The sequence below is a fragment of the Ursus arctos genome, unplaced genomic scaffold (genome assembly GCF_023065955.2).
Source record: "Ursus arctos isolate Adak ecotype North America unplaced genomic scaffold, UrsArc2.0 scaffold_8, whole genome shotgun sequence".
In the NCBI taxonomy this organism is placed as follows: domain Eukaryota; kingdom Metazoa; phylum Chordata; class Mammalia; order Carnivora; family Ursidae; genus Ursus; species Ursus arctos.
Window position 1 is genome coordinate 56,801,057 of NW_026623100.1, and position 23,927 is coordinate 56,824,983.

A 23,927-nucleotide genomic window follows, 5' to 3' on the forward strand; every position below is an offset into this window, starting at 1 on the left:
CACTCTCTCTTTCTCTCTCTCTCAAATAAATAAATAAATCTTTAAAATAAATAAAGAAAATAAAAACAAGATCTAGGGGCTCCTGGGTGGCTCAGTCAGTTAAGTGTCCAACTCTTTTTTTTTTTTTTTAAGATTTTTATTTATTTATTTATTTATTTGACAGAGAGACAGCCAGCGAGAGAGGGAACACAAGCAGGGGGAGTGGGAGAGGAAGAAGCAGGCTCCCAGCGGAGGAGCCTGATGTGGGGCTCAATCCCAGGACCCTGGGATCATGCCCTGAGCCGAAGGCAGACGCTTAATGACTGAGCCACCAAGGCGCCCCTGAGTGTCGAACTCTTGATTTCAGCTCAGGTCATGATCTCAGGGTCCTGAGATTAAGCCCCATGTCAGGCTCACTGCTTAGTGGGGAATTTGCTTCTCCCTCTTCCTCTGCCCCTCTTCTTCCCCCTGGCCCGACTCATGCTGTCTTGCTCTCTGTCTCTCAAATAAATAAAAAATAAAATCTAAAAAAAAACAAAAAACAAAAAACCCAAGATCTAACTGTATGCTGTCTACAAGAAACCCCTTTAACTAAAAGACAGAGAGAGATTAAAAGTAAAAGGATAGGAACAATATACCATAAAAACACTAATCCAAAGGAAGCTGAAGTGGCTCTGTTATTATCAGAAAAAGTAGATTTTGTAACAAAAATTATTATAAGAATAAGTGAGTGATTCCATAATGATAAAAGGATGTATTCCCCAAGAATACATAGCAATTCTCTATGTTTATGTATCTTATGATAGTTTTAAAATGCATGGAACAAGGAGCACCAGGGTGGCTTAGTCGGTTAAGTGTCTGCCTTCAGCTCAGGGCTTGATCCCATGGTCCTGGAATTGAGTCCTGCGTCAGACTCCCTGCTCAGTGGGAAACCTGCTTCTCCCTCTCCCTCTGCCTCTCCCTGCCAGCTCATTCTCTCTCATTCTTTCTCTCAAATAAATAAAATCTCTAAAAAAATAAAATAAAATGCATGGAACAAAACCTAATAGAAGTGAAAGTCCATAATTACAGTTGGAGATTCAGCATTCCTTTCTCAGTAATTGATAGAACAGATGCTTCCAATAAAAATATAGATTTTTACCAATACAATCACCTAACTTGGCCTAATTGACATTTATAGAATGAATACTTTACCCAACAGCAGCAGAATATACATTCTGTCTTTCTGTCTCTCCTTCTTTTCTTAGGCAGTTGAAGGGTTTATCAGTGTTATGGTTCTTTTCAAAATACCAGCTTTTGGTTTCATTGAGTTTCTCCATTATTCTGTTTTCTCTTCCACTGATTTCTGCTTTACCTTTATAACTTGCTTCATTATGCTTACTTTTGGTTCAGTTTGCTTTTCTCTTTCTAGGTTCTGAAGGTAGGAGTTTAGGTAATTGATTTAAAACTTTTCTTCTTTCCTAATATAAGAATTTTAATGCTACAAATTCACCTTAAAACACACTTTAGCTGCATCCCATAAATTCTGATATGTTTTATTTCCATATATTGGAATTAATTGTCTGTCTTGGTAAATGTTCTATGCATACTTGAAAAGAATTAAAATTGGTGAATTTTATTGTATATAAATATATCTCAATAAAGCCTATTTTAAAAAAGTAATATACAATATCTCCTTTTTATATTTTTTAATTCATTAGCTATATTTCACAGAGAAAAAGACTAATGTATTTTAAAAGAGGTTCAAATAATAATTATAGAAAATTTCTTAAGTGAAAATTAACATTTTCTTTAATTCTGTGACTAGAGATACACTCTTTTTTATATTTTTAAAACCAGTTATAAAAGCAATTCTTTTATTTAAAACACCAGTAATAAAAATATTTTTCAAATGATTCTTGACTTTTCAAGGAATAATGTTTAAAACTGAGAAGTTGTGATTTTTCTTTCCAGTTTTCTCTAACTCTTGGTAAGGAGTGGAGAAAGAAGTAATCATAACTGTAGTCTTTTCTGATTTCTGGAACAAATCCCTTATATGGTGTGACTCATAAGCTTGTTATTGCCATAGGGAAAAAGAAAAACCAATTCCCGAAGCGTAACTGTTTTTCAGGTTGAAATCAGCCCGCGATGTTGTATCCAGAACTGGGCATTCATTGGCTCTGGGTTGCTTGCATCGTTATGTTGGGGGTATTGGCTCGGGACAACATCTGAAAACCAGTGTCAGCATTTTATTGGCTCTAGCACAAGATGGAACATCCTCTGAAGTTCAGGTAGAATGTTGATTTTTTTATCATGAAATTTTTAAATAATATATTTAGGGCTATCAGTTATTGTAAAGTAGTAATGATTCTGATAATTTGTTTAAAAAAATGTATTAGAGTCTTTCTCTGTCATTTGATTTTATGAGTCTTACTTGTAAAAGTGTAGAACAGGATTTTATATTTTAACCTAATCTTAAATCTGTCTTATTCCGGGAATTTAACCCATTCATATATATTTCTTGAAACATAATTTCTTTTTATTACGTACTGTCTTTTGTGCTTGTTTTCTCTCTCTCTCTCTTTTTTTTTTTTTTTTGCATTTCCTTACATTTGCTAAACTGATCAAGTTTCTTTTTTTTTTTTAATTTATTTTTATTTTTTTTATTTTTATTTTTTTAAAGATTTTATTTATTTATTCGACAGAGATAGAGACAGCCAGCGAGAGAGGGATCACAAGCAGGGGGAGTGGGAGAGGAAGAAACAGGCTCATAGCGGAGGAGCCTGATGTGGGACTCGATCCCAGAACGCCGGGATCACGCCCTGAGCTGAAGGCAGATGCTTAACCACTGTGCCACCCAGGCGCCCCTGATCAAGTTTCTTTTAAGAACCATTCTCTCTCTCTTTCCATTCATACACCAACCCAGGTCCAGGGTTTTTGGATGAATCGTCAAGTATCCTCCTGGAATTTTTTGTTTGTTTGTTTCTCCTTAAACATTTTATATACAAAGAAATATAACCACAATGAAAGGCAGGAGGTTCACTTGTGTGAAAATATACTACACTTTTGATTTGCCACTTCACACTGATGCACCTGAAAAGATTAAGAGTATATGAATCCAGTAGCATTCAACTTACCAACTTCGTATTGGGACTGCAAGTTGGGAAAAGAGACAAATTCATTTGGCATTAGGGCCTACCTTTAGTTTATTAATAAATTAGTTCCTTCACAATTAGATAAGAGACAATAAATCCACCAGTGGCTTCTAGTCTACAGGCTTAGTTTGCCTTTGACTTTTTGGTAAAAGCTTCCAGCTGTGTAAAGCCCAAAATTCCCAAAAGGGTTAGAAACAAAAATCAAAGAAGCTTATCCCTTAATAGGTGCTACACTGCTTTTTTAAAAATTCTGTTTTGACAGCAGACTAGAAGAAAATTATACCTAAAAAGTTGTTGCTTTATTTTATTTTATTTTTTAAATTTAATTTACTTTTTTTTTTTTTTCCCTCAGAGATAGCATGCAAGCAGGGGCAGGGTAATGGCAGAGGGAGAGGGAGGGAGACTCTTAAGCGGGCCTCACACTCAGTGCAGAGCCCAACATGGGGCTTGATCTCACAACCCTGAGTCATGAAATCAAGAGACGGACATTTAACTGACTGAGCCACCCATGCACCCTTCTGCTTTCTTCTTTTATGTCAAAAAGCAGGGTGGTAGTTTGCTTTCTTTTGTCTTCATCTTCTTCTCAGCCTTCTCTTGCTTTTAATTTCTTAAAATCGCACTCCTCTGACCACTCTGCACTCTGTACTCTGCACAGGACATTTTACTATAATTTGTATCAGTTACATTCCCTCAGCACTACCATATATCTGCACACGAAGAGTATAGTAGATTTTCTTAAGTTTTCCCTAATGTGTCTTGTTTTAAGAATCCTGACTCAAAGATTATACTTTACAGTTCTATTACTGGCTACTTCTATTTAACTATAATTACTAGAGATTTATTTTCCAATAATATTTTCTTCTTTGTATCCTCAACTCCTGCCTTGAGGTTTTTGTTCTTTTTTACATTTTTATTTGATAGGAAAAATTCCTCTAACAATCATTAGCTTGAATGGTATGCTTTTTGAATCCTTGCATATCTAAAACATGGCTTTATTTTGCCTTCACATTTGAATGATATTTTAGTTGAGTATACTATGCCTGGCACACAGTCCTTTTCTTTCCTTATTCGTAAATGTTTCAGGATTTTCTGTGTTCTGGTGTTGCGCATGAGAGGCTAATGGTAGTCTTTTTTTTAATATTAAATTTCAGTAAATATTAATATCTTGAATTTTAATCATTTATCTCTAAAAACCTTCGTTTATGTTTATTAGGAAATAAAAGGAAATATATAAGCCAATAATCAAAGCAACTGGTGTATAAGTATTGTGTTTAAAGTTTCTCTGCAGTGTGGCTTTGAGTATCCAGAAATGAGACTTTAGTGATGAGTTCATTTTCCTTTATACTATGCATGCATTTCACACTTCCAAAAGTCAATGGCTTATATGAGAAACTTCTGAATTAATAGGTACTTACAGACATCACAGCAATCTTTATTCCCTATCTTTTCATTGCTTTTGCTAAGAAGCTTATCTGAAATATGTATGTATGTCTGTAACCTTATATTTTTGTTTGGTAGTGTGTAAGAATTTTCCTGCCTGTGAAGTTCATCAAATTCTATATAAGTTTATCTTTTTCTCTTTTTGGAACTAGTATTATTCATATATTAGATCTTGTCTTTTTTTCTCATTATTTTTTATTTTTTGGTATTTTCACTCAGTGTTACAAGATAATCTTCCATTTGATCCTCAAGATAATGATTTTGCTTTTTAACAATAGCAATTTTTTTCCAGTTTTCCATTGCATCTTTAATATAAATCCTGAGTTTTTTAAAAAACACTTCTAGAATCTCCTTTGTGCTTTAATTATATGGCCTAAAAATCCTTATTATAGTTTTATTAAAGTGCCTTTTGTTTCTTACATTTATTTTTTATTATATATTTTTTAAAGTAATCTCTATGCCCAAAATGGGGCTTGAACTCACAACCCTGAAATTAAGTGTTACATGCTCTACTGATCGAGCCAGCCAGGCACCTCTGTTTCTTACATTTAATCATTTTCTCCAGAATGTTTGCTCTAGTCTTCCTCCCTCAAGTTGCTGTATCCCTATTATTTTTTGCTAGCTCTTGCCAGTAAATGTGGTGTCTGTACATATCTGTCCAAGTCAGGTTGCTGAGTTCTCTAGGATTACAGTAGATTGACAGGTAGTAGAAGTTGAGGTGTGGATTTTTTTTTTCTCCTCTGTTGGCAAGTTGAGATCCCTCTGTCCTCAGACCATTAGTATAACTCTCCTTTAGAGCTGCCAGCAGAAATAAAAGGTAAGTTCTTCTACAGATGGATGTAGGCAGTTTAAAGGACTTTTAATTTTCTCAGGCCTGTGCTGATGACAGTATGCGGCTCTGGGGTTAGTTTTGTAAATACTATTGGCCAGTAAGATTACTTTGTGCTTAGTAGGCATAAATAGGGGCTTGAAATGGTTCAATCCCCTTGAAGAGGTGATATGTGAATATCATTGCTATAGAAATGTATCTGAGTACAGAACATTGTCATGGTCATTGTTCTATTTCAGGCTCATTATTTAGCAAAACTCCACAATACAGGCAATAAAAATATATTTGATGACCATAAGCATTCACTAAATCAAATGTTTATTACATAAGTCATGGTCTTTTGAATGTATGAAATAGATGTACATTATAATAGAAGAAAATGAATTCATCATTGAAATTTAATTTGACACTCGAAGCCATGCTGCAGAGAAACTTAAACGTAACATTTGTACATCAGTCGCTTTGGTTAAGGTATTTTTAGATCATTGATTAAAAAGTAAGATGTTAGTATTTATTTACATTTAAGTTAAAAAATCAATTCAGTATACTCGAATTATTCCTTACAATTAAATAAAATTATATTTCATTCCAGACATGGTCTCTTCATTCACTTGCTCTTATAGTGGATTCTAGTGGCCCAATGTATCGTGGATATGTGGAACCAACATTATCTCTAGTTCTTACCTTGCTGTTAACAGTTCCCCCTTCGCATACAGAAGTTCATCAATGTTTGGGTAGATGCCTGGGTGCCATAATAACTACTGTTGGCCCTGAGCTACAAGGTGAGTAAATTCATCTTAAATTAAAGGAACTAGACATTGCTATCTTTCAGTTTCCTGAATGTCACTATCATGTTGCTTAATGAATACTTGTAATAATAATAATTACTGTGTACTGAAGGCTTCTTATTTACCAAAGGCCTACAACTCTGCTTTTTTTTTTTAAGATTTATTTATTTATTTATTTATTTGAGAGCGTGTGAGAGAGCACAAGCAGGGGGAGGGGCAGGCAGAGGGAGAGGCAGAGTCCCTTCTGAGCAGGGAGCCCAGCTCGACTTGGGGCTCAATCCCAGGGCCCTGGGATTATGACCTGAGCTAAAGACAAGTGCTGGACTGACTGAGCTACCCAGATGCCCCTCAACTCTGCTTTTTATATATGCTATTTTAATTAATCCCTATAACATACCTATGACTGACTGTTACTTAAAGTTTTGAGCAGAGAAAGCCTTTTTTTTCTTCTTTTCTTTTCTTTTTTTTTTTTCTTAGCGCATATGAGCTGGGGGAGGGAGAGAGAGAATCTTAAGCAGACTCCACACTCAACACAGGGCTCAATCTCATGATCCTGAGATCATGACCTGAGCCGAAATCAGGAGTTGGAGACTTAACCAAGTGAGCCACCCAGGTGCCCCCAGAGAAAGTCTTTCTAAATTAAATTTTACTTGGAGTGCCATGAACGCAAAGATGAAAGTGGAGCTCCTTTGTCCTGGAGTATCATCCGCTTGTCTTCATGGACTTCTGCTTCACTGTTTTTTTGAACTTTAAAGATCAGGAACATAGTTTGAAAACCCACTCCCATAAAGGAGATAATATGTGATTTTTCTATGAGGAACCAAGCTCAGAGAAGATAAGTAACTTGCCTAAAGTTACTTAACTGAGTGGCAGATTTATGAGCCTGAGGCCCATATTCTAACCACACAATTCCACTGACATAATTTTTGTTGAATGAAACACAGAAGGCAGAAAATAGCTGTGAATTTATCCTGACTGTATCATCCATTTTCAGAGTTTTCCCTTTTTTCCCTATCATTTAGTAAATGCTTTCAGATTTTTATACACATTGTCTAATTTAATTCTAACAGCACCCTGAGATAGGTGCATCTCTCCATTTTACAGATGAAACTCTGAGGCTGGGAGAGGTTAAGAGCTTTTCCATGGTTTTGTGTAGCTAGGGAGTGGTTGGAGCCAGAGGTGAAGCCCAGATCAGCTTCCTTGGCCTGCATTCTTTTTTTTTTTTTTTTAAGATTTTATTTATTTATTTGACAGAGACAGAGACAGCCAGCGAGAGAGGGAACACAGGCAGGGGGAGTGGGAGAGGAAGAAGCAGGCTCCCAGTGGAGGAGCCTGATGTGGGGCTGGGTCCCAGGACTCTGAGATCACACCCTGAGCCGAAGGCAGACGCTTAACGACTGAGCCACCCAGGCGCCCCTCCTTGGCGTGCATTCTTAACCACTATGCTGTGTTGTCTCCATCTGGACAGATACTTTAAAAAAGAAAGAAGCCCAAAATGAAAAGATCTTAATGAAGAATGCTAGGAATTGGAAAATACGTGATTTAGACATGACTTTTTCCTGCCCTCAGTGTCCTCTTTGAGAAAGTTGGGAATTTTTTCTTCCAGTGTTATCATAAGGATATGGACAGGATAAATATGGGCCTGATTAAACATAGGTGTTTACCAAGTGCTTTCTGATGCAGTGATGATGAGGCAATATGTATTTCAAACTAGAATATGACTCTATATGACTGATTTCCTTGTTTGGCATTATATGTGTATAAAATTATTTTTTTTCATTGGCAAAAAATTTAAATCACTTATAGTAGGCAATTAAGATGTTTTTACACAGTATATAATACTACTATTATTTTTCCTGACTGTGTATAAGTTTTCATTAATCTTAGGAAAATAGGATTTGAAGTTATTAAATAATATAGTGATAGTATTGGTTAAACAGAGAATGAAGAGTCTTCTGGCTCTTTCAAGTAAAACAGTGATGGGTTTAGAAGACAATATAGTTTCCTAGGGAATTTATATAAACCTAGTGAAATCTAGGAGAGATATATTATTGTCATCCATATACAGTTATATTTTGAAGTCATTTCTATGGACTTTGCAGACTTTTTGTCTTCAAAACAATCTGAAGAGTGATCAGAGGGAGGGGACATTTAGAAGATAATTGTTTTCTAGGAATATTTTTGGTAATACTAATAATAGCATTTTGCATTTTCTTTTATTTTGCTACCAGGGAATGGAGCAACAATTTCCACCATTCGTTCTTCTTGTTTGGTGGGTTGTGCAATAACCCAGGACCATTCAGATTCTCTGGTTCAGGCAGCTGCCATATCTTGCCTTCAGCAGCTTCACATGTTTGCACCACGACATGTCAATCTCTCTAGTCTTGTTCCTAGCCTGTGTGTAAGTATAAAGCTGCTTCATTCATTGATTTCTGTAGGGAGCCCCAAATTTGTTTCCCAAAAGATTAAACTAGATCAAAACAAAAAATGTAAGTTTTCTGGATTGTACATTCTAGAGTTTCACCTTCAATAGTCATTTTACGACTGTTCATTTTATTTACTGGTTTCCTTTTTTACTTTTTAAGAAATATTTTGATGAACTGTTTATTTCTTGGCTGAAGAATGCATCATATTTTTAGTCTTTCCCTTTCAGAATTTTATGTCCTGAAATTTGATTGATAACTTCTGAGGGTCTGTTGCTATCATCATAGTCATTAATTTGTTCACTATTTTAATAAGTACTTATTGAGAGCTGGCTACATGGCACATACCATGCAAAAATCCTGGGAATTCATTTGTAGGTGAGACAAGATGAAGCTTCTGCCATACTGAAATTTATAGTTTACAAGGGAACAAGGTCAATAATAATTATTTACAAATAAAATAAGTGCTAGAAGAGGCTATAGGAAAACACATAACACGGGAGCCTCAGAATCCAGGCATTTAGAAAAGATTTACCTGAAAAAATGATATTGAAGGTGTGATCTGCAGGATAAATAAGAGTTAGTTCGGACGAAAGCATGATGTTGCAATAGACAGCATTTATTTTTAGGCAGACAGAAAAATATGTGAAAGACCCAAAAGTGGGAAGGAGTGTAACATATTTGAGAAACTGTTTAGTCGGTGTGGTTAAGGCTGAGAGAGAAGGGGTGGGTGGGGCCTGGGCACGGAATGAAGCTGGACATTTAGCGAGGTGAGAGATCATGCAGACTTTCTAGGTGTATTAAAACTTTGGACTTTATGACTTTGAGAATTATGGTGGTCTAAGAGGGAGATGGTAATGGCTTGCTCTATATTGGCAGCAATGAGAATAGGGAAAAATTAAATGAAACTGAGTGATATTTAAGAGGAAGGATCAGTGGGGGGCACCTGGGTGGCTCAGTCAGTTAAGCGTCTGCCTTCGGGTCAGGTCATGATCCCAGGGTCCTGGGATTGAGTCCCATGCCGGGCTCCTTGCTCAGCGAGGAGTCTGCTTCTCCCTCTCCCTCTGCTCCTCCCCTTCCACTCGTGCTCTGTCTCTTGCTTTCTCTCTCTCTCAAATAAATAAAATCTTTTTTTTTTTAAAGGAAGACTCAGTAAAATCTGTTGATTGATTGGCCATAAGGAAAAGAGAGAAGGATGTAATCCATGTTCTGACTTGAATATAGTAATGTAATTTCCTGGGATTGATAATACTGAAGTAGGAGGAGGTTGGAAAGAGTGGCTATCATTAATTCAGTTTTAGATAATTAGTTAGTTTCATGGTCTGGAGCTCAGAAAAGAGAAATTTGGTTGGAAACGTAAATTTGGGAGGTGTAAGAATTTAGATGGGAGATAAAGACAGGAGTAGTTAAGATCACCAGGGAGAGAATGCTGAATGAGGAATCCAGCATATAAAATTTAGGAAAAGAAAAAGAATCAGGAAAAATATGAAGCAATCTGAGAGATTAAAGGGAAAATAGAGTTTGTAGTGTTCACAGAAGCCAAGTGGAGGAGAGGAGTGGTCAGCTATATCACATATTGTTGAGAGATCAAGATGAGAGCTATAATGTGTCCTTTGACTTTTGTCACATGATGTCTTGAGCAAGAATTCATCTAGCCAAGTTGTTACAAATGGAAACCCAAATACATTGGGCTATGAATAGAAACTTCATTCTGAAGTTGACTTTATAGGAGAGGAGTGAGGGCTGTAGGTCAAAGGGGTGATAGAGTCAAGCAAGACTTTTTCTCCTGCAGTAGTGAGAAGTGAAGGTTTAAATGCTGAGAAGATGGAACCAGTAGGATGGGAGAGTCTAAGGTGTGGGGCAGAGAGTGGATAATCGTCCAAGGTTTCCAGGACCCAAGTAAGAATGTCTCTCTCAGTGCAACATGAAGCAAAGAGGAGAGGATGAGTGTAGATAGAGGTGGGTTTTTGCATTTGGTGGCTGGAAGTTGGGGGAGCTATCATCTAATGACTTTTACTTTCTTAATCAAGCGTAAGGGAAGATAGGGGCACCTGGGTGGCTCAGTCGTTAAGCGTCTGGCTTCGGCTCAGGGTGTGATCCCAGAGTCCTGGGATCGAGCCCTGCATCAGGCTCCCTGCTCCGCTGGGAACCTGCTTCTTCCTCTCCCACTCCTCTGCTTGTGTTCCCTCTCTCGCTGGCTGTCTGTCTCTCCGTCAAATAAAATCTTTTAAAAAAATTTTTTTTTAAAAGTGTAAGGGAAGATAGGTTTTATGAGTGAGGGAGCAAAGAAGAGTGCCAGGAGTTTGAGAAGAGTGGAATGTAGAAGATTGAACTAACTGGAGAAATAGAAGATTCTGTGGTAGTACTGAGGGTTCAGAGGGTAGTGACCCTTTTTTGGCTCCATTGTATAATTCATGATGGTAGCAGTTCACCTTGTAACATTTTTCTGCAGCCCCTCTAACCAATCATTGAGCAGCCAAATACTTTGATACATTCATAGTTGGACTTTGGCCAAGCAGATTCAATTAAATGACAGCAGGATGAAAGAAGTAAGGATGCTAACAAGACAGTACTAAAGTAATAATGCATTATGAGGTCTCAATTTGGATAAAGGAGGAAGGAAAAGACAGCAGGAGGCTGGTATATAGGGAGAAAGAAAGGCACTGTAGATATAACCAGGGGAGGGTATTGCTCACATAAAGGGAGGAGAAGGTTATTCAGAATGAGGTGAAGGCACTGAAAAGCCAACATATTAGATGTTAGATCTGATGTGGTATATTTAACTTATGCAACAAGATTTTCTCTTGTTTCACCATAGACCAGGGGGAACTGAACCAGTCCTACGCCATCAAAGAATCTGAGTGTGCTGCAGGGCAGAAACCAGATGCACATGAAATGTGTACAAGAAACATCCACAAAGAAAATAGTTGATGAGTAGTTTATACCTGATTGCATTCTGTAACAAGATATGTAGCATCCTGCCAAAAACCATGGTCTAATACCTAACTTCTGAGGGCACTGATGACATCTCTTGAGCAAGGTGGCTCTACATGAGCAAGCTGTTACGTGAAACAGCTTAGGTAACTGACAACGTGATGAAAACACAGACACACACTCTTTAGGTTGTCTGGTTCCTCTCTCCATTTTTTTTCTCCTTAAGTATAATTATACTATGGAGGTTGACCTTATGAGATGGAACACATTTAAGAGGATCTGGTAAAGTAATAATGTGAATTTCCTTATCTCAGTGGAGGTTATCAATAAACCATAGGCTACGCAATGAGCTTCCTGTGTATTAACACGAGATAATGCCTCAAAACTGATTTCCTTAGCAGAACATCAAGAATTTTTTTACAAGGCGTTTGGAGCCCTTTTCGGAACCCTCTTGAAAAGGCTAAGTAGTGAGATTATAGGTAGCTGGTTGGAAGGAGATGGCGTGGCAGGTTAGAGATGAGAAAGGGGGCCGTTCAAGGGGTTGTCTTGTTTCCACATTGCCGAAAGCCCCGGTGCAGTCTCTGTTATTGGATCTTTTGACACTGAAAAATAGTCCACACATGGGTTCATCCAAATTAGTGAATCAGTTCAGATTCTTATAAATTTTGTGTTCATTTCTGCTCAGTCATTGCCATCGGGAATGGCAATGTTATGTGATACCACATGTAATACCTAACACAAATGAAATGTGATTTTTTTTTTCAGCAAATGTATTGAGAGGTGAGTTTCACCACAGTAATCTTTAAATGATATAAAAAGTATTAAAATTTGTATGATGTTAAAACTATTCAAAATATGTCTTTGAAAGAAAAACCACTACTCTGAATTATTGTTATTTCCCTCTTGGCAAGCAACTGCTGCTTTCTTTTTTTTTTTTTTTTTTGAGAGAGAGAGAGAAAGAGGTGTGTGTGTGCATGTGCCTATGTATGAGTGGGGTGGGGGAGGGGCAGAGGGAGAGAGAGAGACTCTTAAGCAGGCTCCACGCCCATTGACCCTGAGATCATGACCTGAGCCGAAATCAAGAGTCAAACACAACCGACTGAGCCACCCAGGCGCCCCAGCAACTGCTTTTTATACCATGTGAGCACAGTTACAAGTTCTGCTGTCCTGACAGAATTATTCCACACATAGGTACTTATGTCATGTGGGATAATTGTAGGATATGTCAGTGAAAGACTTGAGCTGAATGCCCAGGTCATCACTGTCAGAGCAGGGGGGTCTGGTTGTCCGGGATGCATATGTGGTGGGCACAGCAAGGTGACAGACAGTGTAAAGTAACAGGCATTTTTATAGGAAGGTGGAGGTCTGCTGTAGGAGCAAGCAACACAATGTTACTGAGGTTTGTGGACTCTAAGAAACAAAGACTCTTCTTTGGAGGACAATTCGGCATAATCTAAAATAGTTGAATATATGCATATGCCTCGATGCAGAAACTTCACTCCTAAACAAACACCTGACAGAAATACATGCGCATGTGTGTCAAAACACATGTGTAGGAATGTTCACTGCTGGGTTATTCATAATAGCCAAAACACAGAAATGACCTCGGGTGATATCATGATTCAGCAGAACACTACACAGCAGTGAAAATGAACTGTGAAATGTAATCATGTGGGTGACTCTCACAGACAAGTTGCTGAGAAGAGGCCAGACACAGAAGAGAGCACACTACATGGTTCCATTTATATGAAGTTCAAGAACAGGCTAAACGAAACTATAATGATGGATGTCACTATTGACTGTGATTTCTCCATAGCAAGGGCCATGAGGAAGCCACATATTTTTATCAAATTTAATATGTTTTATTCTTTATTTTGTGGCTTTTATGAAAAAGTGTCAAGGGAAAGTTTTCAGACAAATATGTCTTTACCTTTATATAGGTTTATAGTGACTGTAAGACACCATCAATTGTAATTTGCATCTCTAATATTAGGGATGTTAAAATGGAATAAAAAATATGCCTCAGAATCATTAAAATGGAGTTTTTTAAAAGACTTGGTTAACAAAGTTTTTTTTTTCCTCTTTGGCTCTGCCAGTCAATATTTGTTGAGTGTATTTTCTCAGCTACGGTTCTTTTTTTGTTTTTTTTAGATTTAAAAAAAAGCTTTTTTTAAGTAAACTCTATGCCCAACGTGGGGCTTGAACTTACAACCCCAAGATCAAGAGTTCCATGCTCTGGGGCGCCTGGGTGGCACAGTGGTTAAGTGTCTGCCTTCGGCTCAGGGCGTGATCCCGGCATTGTGGGATCGAGCCCCACATCAGACTCCTCCACTATGAGCCTGCTTCTTCTCCCAGTCCCCCTGCTTGTGTTCCCTCTCTCGCTGGCTGTTCCTATCTCTGTCAAATAAATAAATAAAATCTTAAAAAAAAAAAAAAAAAGTTCCATCCTCTGCTGACTGAGCCAGTCAGGCACCCCTCTTAGCTACAAAGCTGTTTAGTTGCAACTAAATTAAATTTTTATGGTGTTTGCTTTATATATATTTGGTCATTTGATTCTTAACACAATTATATAAGATAGAGCAGGTATTGTCCTCATCGTATGCATAAAAAGGCAGAAACTCTGAGCGACTGACTTGTTCTTCCCATCTCATATGACCATGCTTAAGATTTCTAATTATAGGATATTTGAATGTTCCAAAATGTCTTCATTAAAGGAAATGAAGTGAATAAAACATTTTATTGAAAAAAAAAGCATCAGGTTTTCTCCCCTCAGTTATATATATATTTAATACTTGGTATAAATTTCATGGGCTATGTATTTTATGCAAATATATCTTGAATTACAAATGGTATATTGGTAGCATAAAAATATACTATCTAGCGTTGTGAAGAGGTGGTGTATTCCATATAATTATTCCCCCCTCCACTATTTCTGGATGAGATTTTTTTTCTAAATACATTACTTACTCCTTGCTTAAAAACCAAGTACCTGGAACATAATTTAATATTTTCTTGATGAGTCAGATTTATAGTAATAATGATAATAGCTAATATATACTGAGCAAGTACCATGTCTCTGTCACTGTTCTAAGAAAAATACTTGTATTAACTTACTTTATTTTCACTAGATTCCTGCAAAGAATTACTCTCCACATTTTGCATATGGGCAAATAAGGCACAGAGAGGTTAAGTAACTTGTCTAAGGTCACAGAGGAGTCAGGGACAAGCAAGAATCAAATCCAGTCCAGCAACCAGAGCCTGAGCTCTTAATCATTATGTTGTGCTGTGTCTTTACTTTACTTCCTGTATTAAAGTGTACTACATTGATTTTTTCAGGAACTTTTGAGATTAAAAACAGTTCTAGTCCAAAAGGGCCTATTTTGGAATTCTTTCCAGGTGTTTATATTTGCTTGATTTTATTTTTTATTTTAATAAATACCCTTCTTTTCCTTCAATTCTTGCTTTGTGCTCTGCCACCTAACTTTTCATTGACTACATATAATCTCCATGCACTTAAAAAATTTAGATGACAACATTTAGTAGGACCACGTGTCAAATAAGATGTGCAAGAGATTCTTCTGGATTTTCATGGAAGTATATTGTATCATCTTTAGCGACCAGGTCTTGGGACAGTTATTTTGGCTACTAAAATATTCCTTTTATACTTTATTGGTATTATTTTTCCAAAAGTCCATTATTCGACTATATATTTAACAACTGATGTTGTTAAATGAAGAACCTCTTCGCAAGTAAGGTGTTAGTACATATTCATTAGGCAAATAAGATTGCAGTTTTTTAAAGAAAATTGTCTAATATGTTATGGTTTCCAGGTTCACTTATGTAGTTCCCATTTGCTACTTCGCCGAGCAGCTGTGGCTTGTCTCCGGCAGCTTGCACAAAGGGAAGCAGCTGAAGTATGTGAATATGCCATGAGCCTAGCAAAAAATGCAGGCGATAAGGAGAACCCTGGTACTCGTAAGTTACTTCATCAGTCAATATTCTTTTCTGTTTAAATACTTCAACATTTCAAATGAGTATTATTCTTTAACATTTTTGCTTTCAAGTACGGTCAGTCTTCTTATTCTTGTAAGTTAAATAAAACTGTTATCACTTTAAAAATTCCAGTATCATTTTCTTGGTAATTTTACACTTTTACCTTTTTTAAGGTTTGAAGCTAAAAAAAAAAAAAAAAAGTAAATAGCATTTAGTATCAAGGTACTTGTTCCGTCCCTTCAGGATGATTTAGCTGTATAAAGGATAACTAACTCCAAGGATTTTGCTTCATGTCACTAATAGACTTCTGGAAAGAGAAGTATCTATTTTGGGGGTACCTGAAAGCTTCCGGTCTCTGATACTAGTTGACCCTTTGTGATGTAACTTTTCCTCAAGAAGGCAAACCTAGAGTAACCAGTAAAAAATGTCAGTAGGTGTTTGGGTAGCAAAAGATAGATCTTTGCTTTCTTCAGTTCTTTCTGCTTTTTGGGGGGTTTGAAGTATAGCTTGAATTTCATAGCTGGCCTTTTGGTCTCTAGGGATAGGTTGCTTAGCAGCTTTTTTCAGAGTTTAACTGACAGATATTTCCCCTATTATGAGACAAAATTTTTACTCGAAGAGCTTTCTAATGCATAGAAGTTGCTTGGGTACTAAAAAGCAAGATACTAAAATAACTTCAATTTTAGGATAGTGTAAAAGCTCTATTAACAAATATACTGTATTGCAGAATGTGAAAGATGTTATTTATACAGTAAACATTACTGCTTTTAAGAGAGAAAACATAGCACCAAAAATAATTATAGACTTCTCCTGAATACATATAAAATTTTAAAACTTAATACACGTCAGTCACCATAATCAAAATTGAAAGACAAATGAAGAGGGGAAGTACTTGCAAAATATATTTATTAATTTATTTTATTTATTGAAGTGTGCATATTTATATTTTAATGTTTTTAAAGCTAAGTGTGTTGGGGTCCTAAGACTACCCCGAGGTTTTTTGTTTTTTTTAAGATTTTATTTATTTATTTGACAGAGAGAGACAGCCAGCGAGAGAGGGAACACAAGCAGGGGGAGTGGGAGAGGAAGAAGCAGGCTCCCAGTGGAGCAGGGAGCCTGATGCAGGGCTCAATCCCAGAACGCCGGGATCACACCCTGAGCTAAAGGCAGACACTTAACGACTGAGCCACCCAGGCGCCCCTACCCCGAGGTTTGTTGATACACTAGGAGGACTTAGCATACAGTCATGCATATGGCTATGATTTAATACAGCAACTGAATACAAAGCAAAATTTGCAGAGGGAAAAGTCTGGAGCAAACCAGGCGCAGGTTTCCAAGAGCCCATGCCCCATGAAGTCACACAGGAGCTGCTTGACTCCCCAGCAATGAATCATGACAACATATATGAAATGTCTACCATGAAAGTTTGTCAGGGGCTCGGTGCCCAAGGTTTTTATTGGGTGCTGGTTGACTAGGCATTGTCTACCTCGCATGTTCCAAAAGTCCAAACTTTAAAGGCAAGCAGGTGTTCAGCATAAACCGTACCGTTCGTACAAATAGTTTAGGTATAGTGAGCCACTTTTACCAGGAAATGATGGGAACCCTCCTGAAACCCAGTTCACTGGAATGCTAGCTAAGGGCTAATCTGAATTTCAGGCATTACTAAGTCATCTCAGGTCTGCTATGTTAACTCTCTTCTGCATCTATAGAAAACCATGAAAGCATAAGAAACATGTTTTATCAAAGAAGAAATGTCACCATAAGAAATATTTTCAACCTCCAGTGATTAAGTAATTACAAGTCAATACAGTCATAAGATAGCATTTTTCTTCTATAAAACGGATCAAATTAAAAATAATGATTATAGTCAGCACTAAGAGAGGTATGAATAAAAGAGAAATGTTTTATACTGCTGGTAGAAAGAAATGTAAAGTCATACAAATTTTCTGGATTTGTCAGTATTTTTTGTCAGCTTACCCTTTGACTTAGTGATACCCGTTTTAGGAATTTATCCTCAACGATCAATTAATATTCTCTCTCTCTCTCTCTCTTTTTTTTTTTTAGAGGGGGAGAGAGGTGCAGGAATGCGCAAAAGGAGAGGGAGAGAGAGAATCTTAAGCAGGCTCCATGCCTAGCACAGAGCCCGACATGGGGCTCGATCTCATGATCCCCGAGATCATGACCTGAGCCGAAATCAGGAGTGCGGTGCTTAATTGACTGAGCCACCCAGGCATCCTTAGTGTTCTCTTAATTCAGTGGTTTGCAGTGTAGCTATGAAAATTCATGTTGTAGAAGTTTACTTCCTGATATGGGAACATACTCACTATCAGCTCCTAAGTGAAAAATAGGCCTCTATGCCTAATTTCTCGCTTATGTTCTCTTTCCTTGGAAACAAACCTTTTGACTTTTCCTACTATCTGAGTTCCTCTCACTGTGGCTATTTTCTGCAAACTTCCCCTTATTTTGTCTTTGGAGTGACTAAACTAAAAGAGCCACTTTCGGTTTACATCCCTTTGTCTCACTGTCTTCAAGGTTCAAAGGGCTTTAGTCTTTGGAGCCTCATAATATTCCTTTTTAAGGTTGCCAGTTATACAACTTCTCCTGCCTCTAAGAACGAAAAGGTTTTCAGATAAAGCAAGGCATTTAACTACTATTTTGTAACAATATTACTTTTTTAATTGAAGTATAATTGACATACAATGTTATATTAGTTTCAGATGTACAACTTAGTGATTCCCCAATTCTGTACTTGACGCATTGCTCACCATGACAAGTGTAGTCACCATCTGTCATCATATGTTATTACAATACTATTGACTATATTCCCTATGCTGTACTTCTCAACCCGGTGTCTTACTTACTTTATAGCTTGAGGTTTGTGTCTCTTAATCTCCTCCACCTATTTTATCCATCTCCCCACTCAATATGACTTTTTGATTGTATGTTTCTTGGAAAGGATTTTCCTAGTTTTTAAATGATCTTTTAGGATATAATCCATTTATAATTTGTGTTCTGGCTTTATAGATTTTCAAAAACCTAAAATATAAGACTGAATAAATTTCAGTTCTTCGAACAAATACATCAATAATTATTTTTCATTCCATTAAATTAAATCTACTTAGAAATATGTCTCTTTCCCATACTTACTCTTTTTTAGAATGAAATATGTATTTATTGAGCATTCCCTGGAGATGTGTTTAAAATATCTCAGAATAGGGGCGCCTGGGTGGCGCAGTCGTTAAGCGTCTGCCTTCGGCTCAGGGCATGATCCCAGAGTCCTGGGATCGAGCCCTGCATCGGGCTCCCTGCTCTGCTGGGAGCCTGCTTCTTCCTCTCCCACTCCCCCTGCTTGTGTTCCCTCTCTCGCTGGCTGTCTCTATCTCTGTCAAATAAATAAACAAAATCTTTAAAAAAATTAAAAAAAAAATAAAATATCTCAGAATAATCAGTTTTAAGGATCAGAGTTTACCTATTGTTAGATTAAATTCTAAACCGAAGGGTATGTAAACTGGAGAACATAAATTCTGTGTGTCACTAGCTTGTTTTGTTTTAATCATGAATTTACATGTAAGCTTTGGTCTTTAACATAATTGTTACCTATAGTATACAACAAAACCCTATACAAGTTCATTTGTAAAAATTGCCTTTCAGATGTCAATCCTTTTGCACCTGGAGTCAGTTCTCGAAGTGATATCCACTGCCGGCACCAAGGTGTTAATATAACAGAAACTGGTCTTGAGGGACTTCTTTTTGGAATGCTAGACCGGGAGACAGATAGAAAATTATGTTCTGATATTCATGATACTTTGGGGCATATGCTTTCATCACTGGCTGTAGAAAAACTTTCCCATTGGCTAATGCTTTGTAAAGATGTCCTGGCAGCTTCTAGTGGTATGTATTTAATATATAAAATATGTTCTTAAAATAATGACTATTTTACCTCTGGCATATCTCTGTACATGTAAATGTATAGATACAGATGCATAGAAAGATATATATAGATAGAATGATAGATAGATAGATACACACACACATATATATATTTGAGCTTATATTTAAAAATGCTAATAAATTTTAATCTATAAATCCCTGTATAAATGTTGAAGGTTAAATTACATTACAAGCTAATGAGATTTCTTTGATTTGGGGGAAATGACTAAATTCAAACTACATTTTCGTGTATAAAAATCCCAGGTTACTCTGTATTCAACGTAACATGTAAAACTAGTGAAATATGTAAAAACACTTTTATGTTATCCTTTCTTTGCTTTCTGATTGACTTTAAAAAATTTTCCAATTCTACTGTTTTCAAGAGAGTGAGAATTTAGTCCTTCTTTATTAGAAATCTTGTATCATGAATGCAAGTTCTGAAGTATCATTTTTGCTGTATGTGAGGTTGTCATAATATGCTTCTTTTTTGTTATAGATATGAGCACTGCAACTCCCTTAAGTAGTGGAAAAGATGAGGAATCTGAGAAGAAAGATGAGATGGATGATGATACCATGTTCACCACATTAGGCGAAGAAGATAAATCAAAGCCCTTCGTGGCGCCTCGCTGGGCCACTCGGGTGTTCGCTGCAGATTGCCTGTGCCGAATCATCAATTTGTGTGAGAATGCGGACCAGGCCCACTTCGATCTTGCCATGGCACGTTCTGCTAAACTACGAAACCCTACAAGTAAATTTAAAATCAGTACTTCTTTTCCCCAGAGTATTTTTTATAGTTTTGAAATACAGGTTTGCTGCTATGTAACATGCTTTAGACTCTGCCTTTCATTTCTTATAAGTTCCTTTTACCTTTGTTTTCTGTCCCCTAAGCATACTACCTGTCTTCTGACCTATATTTAGAAGATAAGTGGAAGAAAATGGTCCAAAGGTATCTGCCTATCATAAGGTAGATGTATCTTAATCATGTGCCCTAAAGGTAACAATGGCAGTAACTTATGTATCCTTTGTACTTTGTCCTAGTTTAGCAGTTAAGTGTAAAAGAGATGGCCACACTCTAAGGTACATAAGTAAAGGGAGTTTTGCAGTCCCAGCCATGGAGGATGTCAGAACTCAGGAATGCCATCATTCAATTCCACGCAAATTCTCAGGTTTCAGAAATGCTGCTAGGTACTTTTGTAAAGGTGAAAACTGTTACTGAAAGTTGACACTGCTTTTTTTATCTTTTGTAAGCTTTTTATATCCCATAATTCCCTGAATCAGATATTATAGGGAATTTACAAAGAAATCATCAGGTCCAATGTCCTCATTGTTCAGATGAGGAGACCCAGAGAAGCGGAGAGTCGTGGAAGAGTAAAAGACTCTGTCTTGTACTTTGTCGTCTCTTCATCACCCTGTCGTTTTTTTACATATGTAAAAACAAATTGTGTGTACTAATAGTATTGAGTCTATATATTAAAACTCCTTTTAGTTTACTTGGTTACTAAATGCCTTTCAGTTTACTGGAACTCACAAATGGATTAAAAACCAAACAAAAAGTAAAGTAAAATAAAATGTGAATCCAAATGTATGGTTATCAGCAAAGCACAACATATCACGAACACAGTGTCCTTATTCATGCCGTTATTTATCAAATACTTATCAAACCCTGTTCTTTGCTACACATTGGGGATGTGAAGAAGAAAAAAACATAGCCCATATCCTTGAAGAATTTCTAGTCTAGAAGACAGAAAGCCTTCTCTCTCAAACAATTTTATGTCCCAATAGTGGTATGAGGGAGTATTTGGGGGACATAAAGTAGTATGCGTTTTCTGAAGAGCCAGGGAAGATCTCACAGAAAAGGTGATTCTGAAACTGGATTTTAAAGGCAAGGAAAAGATTTTCCGGGTAGAAGAAGTTGGTTGTATCAATTTTCTATTGCTGCTGTAACAACCACAAATTCAGTGGCTTAAAACAACACACATTTTTTATCTTATTGTTCTTGTAGGTCGGGAAGTCCAACTTGATTCTCACTGGGCTAATGTCAAGGTATCAGCAGGGCTGCATTCCTTTTTGGAGGCTTTCCAGGAGTCTTTTCTTCTCAGCTTCTATAGGCTGCCTGCATTCCTTGGTGGTGGCCCCCTCTCTCTATCTTCAAAGCCAACAACACTGACTGTCTCAGTGATCCTTCTTTAGCTGTCACATGGCTGGGACCACAGCCAGGAGCAGTGCTCTGCTTTTAGGGCTCATGTGATTAGATTGGGCCCACCTGTTAAATTTGGGATAATCTCCATTTCAGAGCCCATAACTTTAATCACATCTACAAACCCCCTCTTGCTATGTACATTAACACATTCACAGATTGCAGGGATTAGGGTGTAGATATTTGAGCACCATTATTCTGCCTACCACACTGGTTTATTATAAGCAAAGAAAGTAAGATAATTTGTTTGCTTTAGATTTTATTTATTTATATTAGAGAGAGAGAGCACACATGTGCATGAATGAGGGAGGGGGGAGAATGAGAGGGAGAGAGAATCTCAGGCAGACTCTGTGCTGAGCATGGAGCCCACCACGGGGCTCGATCTCATGACCCTGAGATCATGACCTGAGCTGAAATCAAGAGTCAGACGCTTAACTAACTGAGCCACCCAGGCACCCTGAAAGTAAAGAGAATTTGTAAAGGCATGGAAGTATAAGTGTGCATGTGACGTTTTGGGAATAGTGAAGATCCTTAAGTTGACTTTCCTTTCTTTGTATTATTTTTCTGTCATTTGTATCTTGTCTTTTGCCTGCATTCTCAGAGATCCTCACAAGTTTTCCCTTTATACCACCGATAATGTTTTACTGTTCTCTGCCCCCATAGTAGATCTTAAGTCTTTTTTGTTTTTACTTTTCCTTTAATTTTTTGTCTTTTTTCTACCTTCATTATATCATATCCTTTTGACTCTATGATTTTCTGTTCTTATTGTGTAGCAGCCATGATTTTTTGCATTCTATTGAGATGCCAAATGTTTTCTATATTTTATTCTGATTTTTATAGAAAATTATTTTTGAGATTGGCTCTTTCTCAATCTTCAGAATCCTTATTTTGCCTGCATGTGTTTTCTTCATAGGCTTATTTGTTTATATATCCTTGAAAGAGGAGAGCATTCTCCATACTTGAAATTTGCTCACAGGGTGTGTGTGGGTGAATTGCCCATGTTCTCGGTCTTTGTTTACTGGGTACTTCACATTGGTAGCTGGATGGTAAGCTGATATAACAGCTTTCCAACCTAGATTCCAGTATGTGACATGCTTTGTTCTGCTGGACTGAAACAGGATCCTTTCCAGTTCCCATTGCCTGCTATTCTCAACAGTCATGTCAGCATGTAGTTTTCAAAGTTATAGACTAAATAAATGTGTTATCCAGACTCTTCCTATATCATCCTTATCTCCCTTTGTATCCACTGAGCTTTAATGGTATGGAACTACTGCCCCCAGAATATAATAAACTTCTACCAGCCCCCTAAGTCTTTCCCCCTTTTAGAGTTTCTGCCTTGTGCTCCATCCCACTCCCCTGCTTTAGGAGTTCATCTCCTTGGATTTGGGAAAAAGACGTCTTGACTTAAGAAAAGTTGTGTAGAGAAGCAACAGTACTTTTGGGAATAATTGCCTAGTTTTTTGTTGGTACATTGGTATTTTTCTAGACCTTTTTATTTAGGTAACAGAGAGTACTGGAGGAGTAATGGGTCTTTTTAATTTACTTTTGGATTGGCATAATATGAATAGGTTCATTTTAATCCAGTTCCGTCTGCCTTGGAAATTTCCTCCCAACTTCTGGCAGTAGTTCATTATACCTAATTTTTATTGATGGTGTGTTTTTGCCTCCATTAGATGAGGGAAGTGTTAGGGGCTTCTAGCCAAATGTTTATTTTTTCTCTCTCCATTGTTCCTCTTCCCCAAACCAGTAGATATTCTTTTTTAAACTTAAGATTCTAAAATTGGAATTTTAGGTAGGCATATGAAAAAATTAGAAGATACTTGTTTTATAACCTTCACAATAGCGACAACCACAAAAACCTGTTTAAATAGGTACTGTTTGGACATGTAGCTGAGCCACAGATTGCCACTGCTTCAAAAAGAGTTTGGGAGTCTTGCAGCCTCCTGAAGAACTTGAGAGTACTTGAGTTTGGTAAATTCTTTAGATAACTTCAATTGCTATGTCTTTAAGTTCACCAGTCTTTTCTTTTTCAGTATCTAATCACTAATAATCTTATCTAGTATATTTTTCATTTCAGGTATATTATTTTTTTATTTCTACAAGTCTCATTTGTGGTTCCCCCTGCCTTCTTTTTGTTTTCTTTCTTGAATATAGGCAACATATTTATGATAACTGTCTGCTCGCTGTCTGGTAATTTCATCACCTTTTCCATTTCTGGATCTATTTCTATTCACTGAGGGTTTTTTTTTTTTTCCTTTCCTGCTTCTTTGGATCCCTGGT

At 37.0% G+C, this 23,927-nt stretch overlaps 1 protein-coding gene across 4 annotated transcripts in view; it reads left to right on the forward strand.

The window, feature by feature from the left end:
* HEATR5B (HEAT repeat containing 5B) overlaps positions 1-23,927 on the forward strand; it is a 102,335-nt gene that overhangs the window by 42,248 nt on the left and 36,160 nt on the right. For all 4 annotated transcript variants that reach the window (XM_026478912.4, XM_057308953.1, XM_044391174.3 and 1 more), the window contains exons 19-24: positions 2,090-2,249; positions 5,975-6,164; positions 8,402-8,571; positions 15,358-15,502; positions 19,172-19,411; positions 19,947-20,198. In XM_026478912.4, the coding sequence (XP_026334697.2) occupies positions 2,090-2,249; positions 5,975-6,164; positions 8,402-8,571; positions 15,358-15,502; positions 19,172-19,411; positions 19,947-20,198 (1,157 nt within the window). The remainder of the gene's footprint in view (positions 1-2,089; positions 2,250-5,974; positions 6,165-8,401; positions 8,572-15,357; positions 15,503-19,171; positions 19,412-19,946; positions 20,199-23,927) is intronic.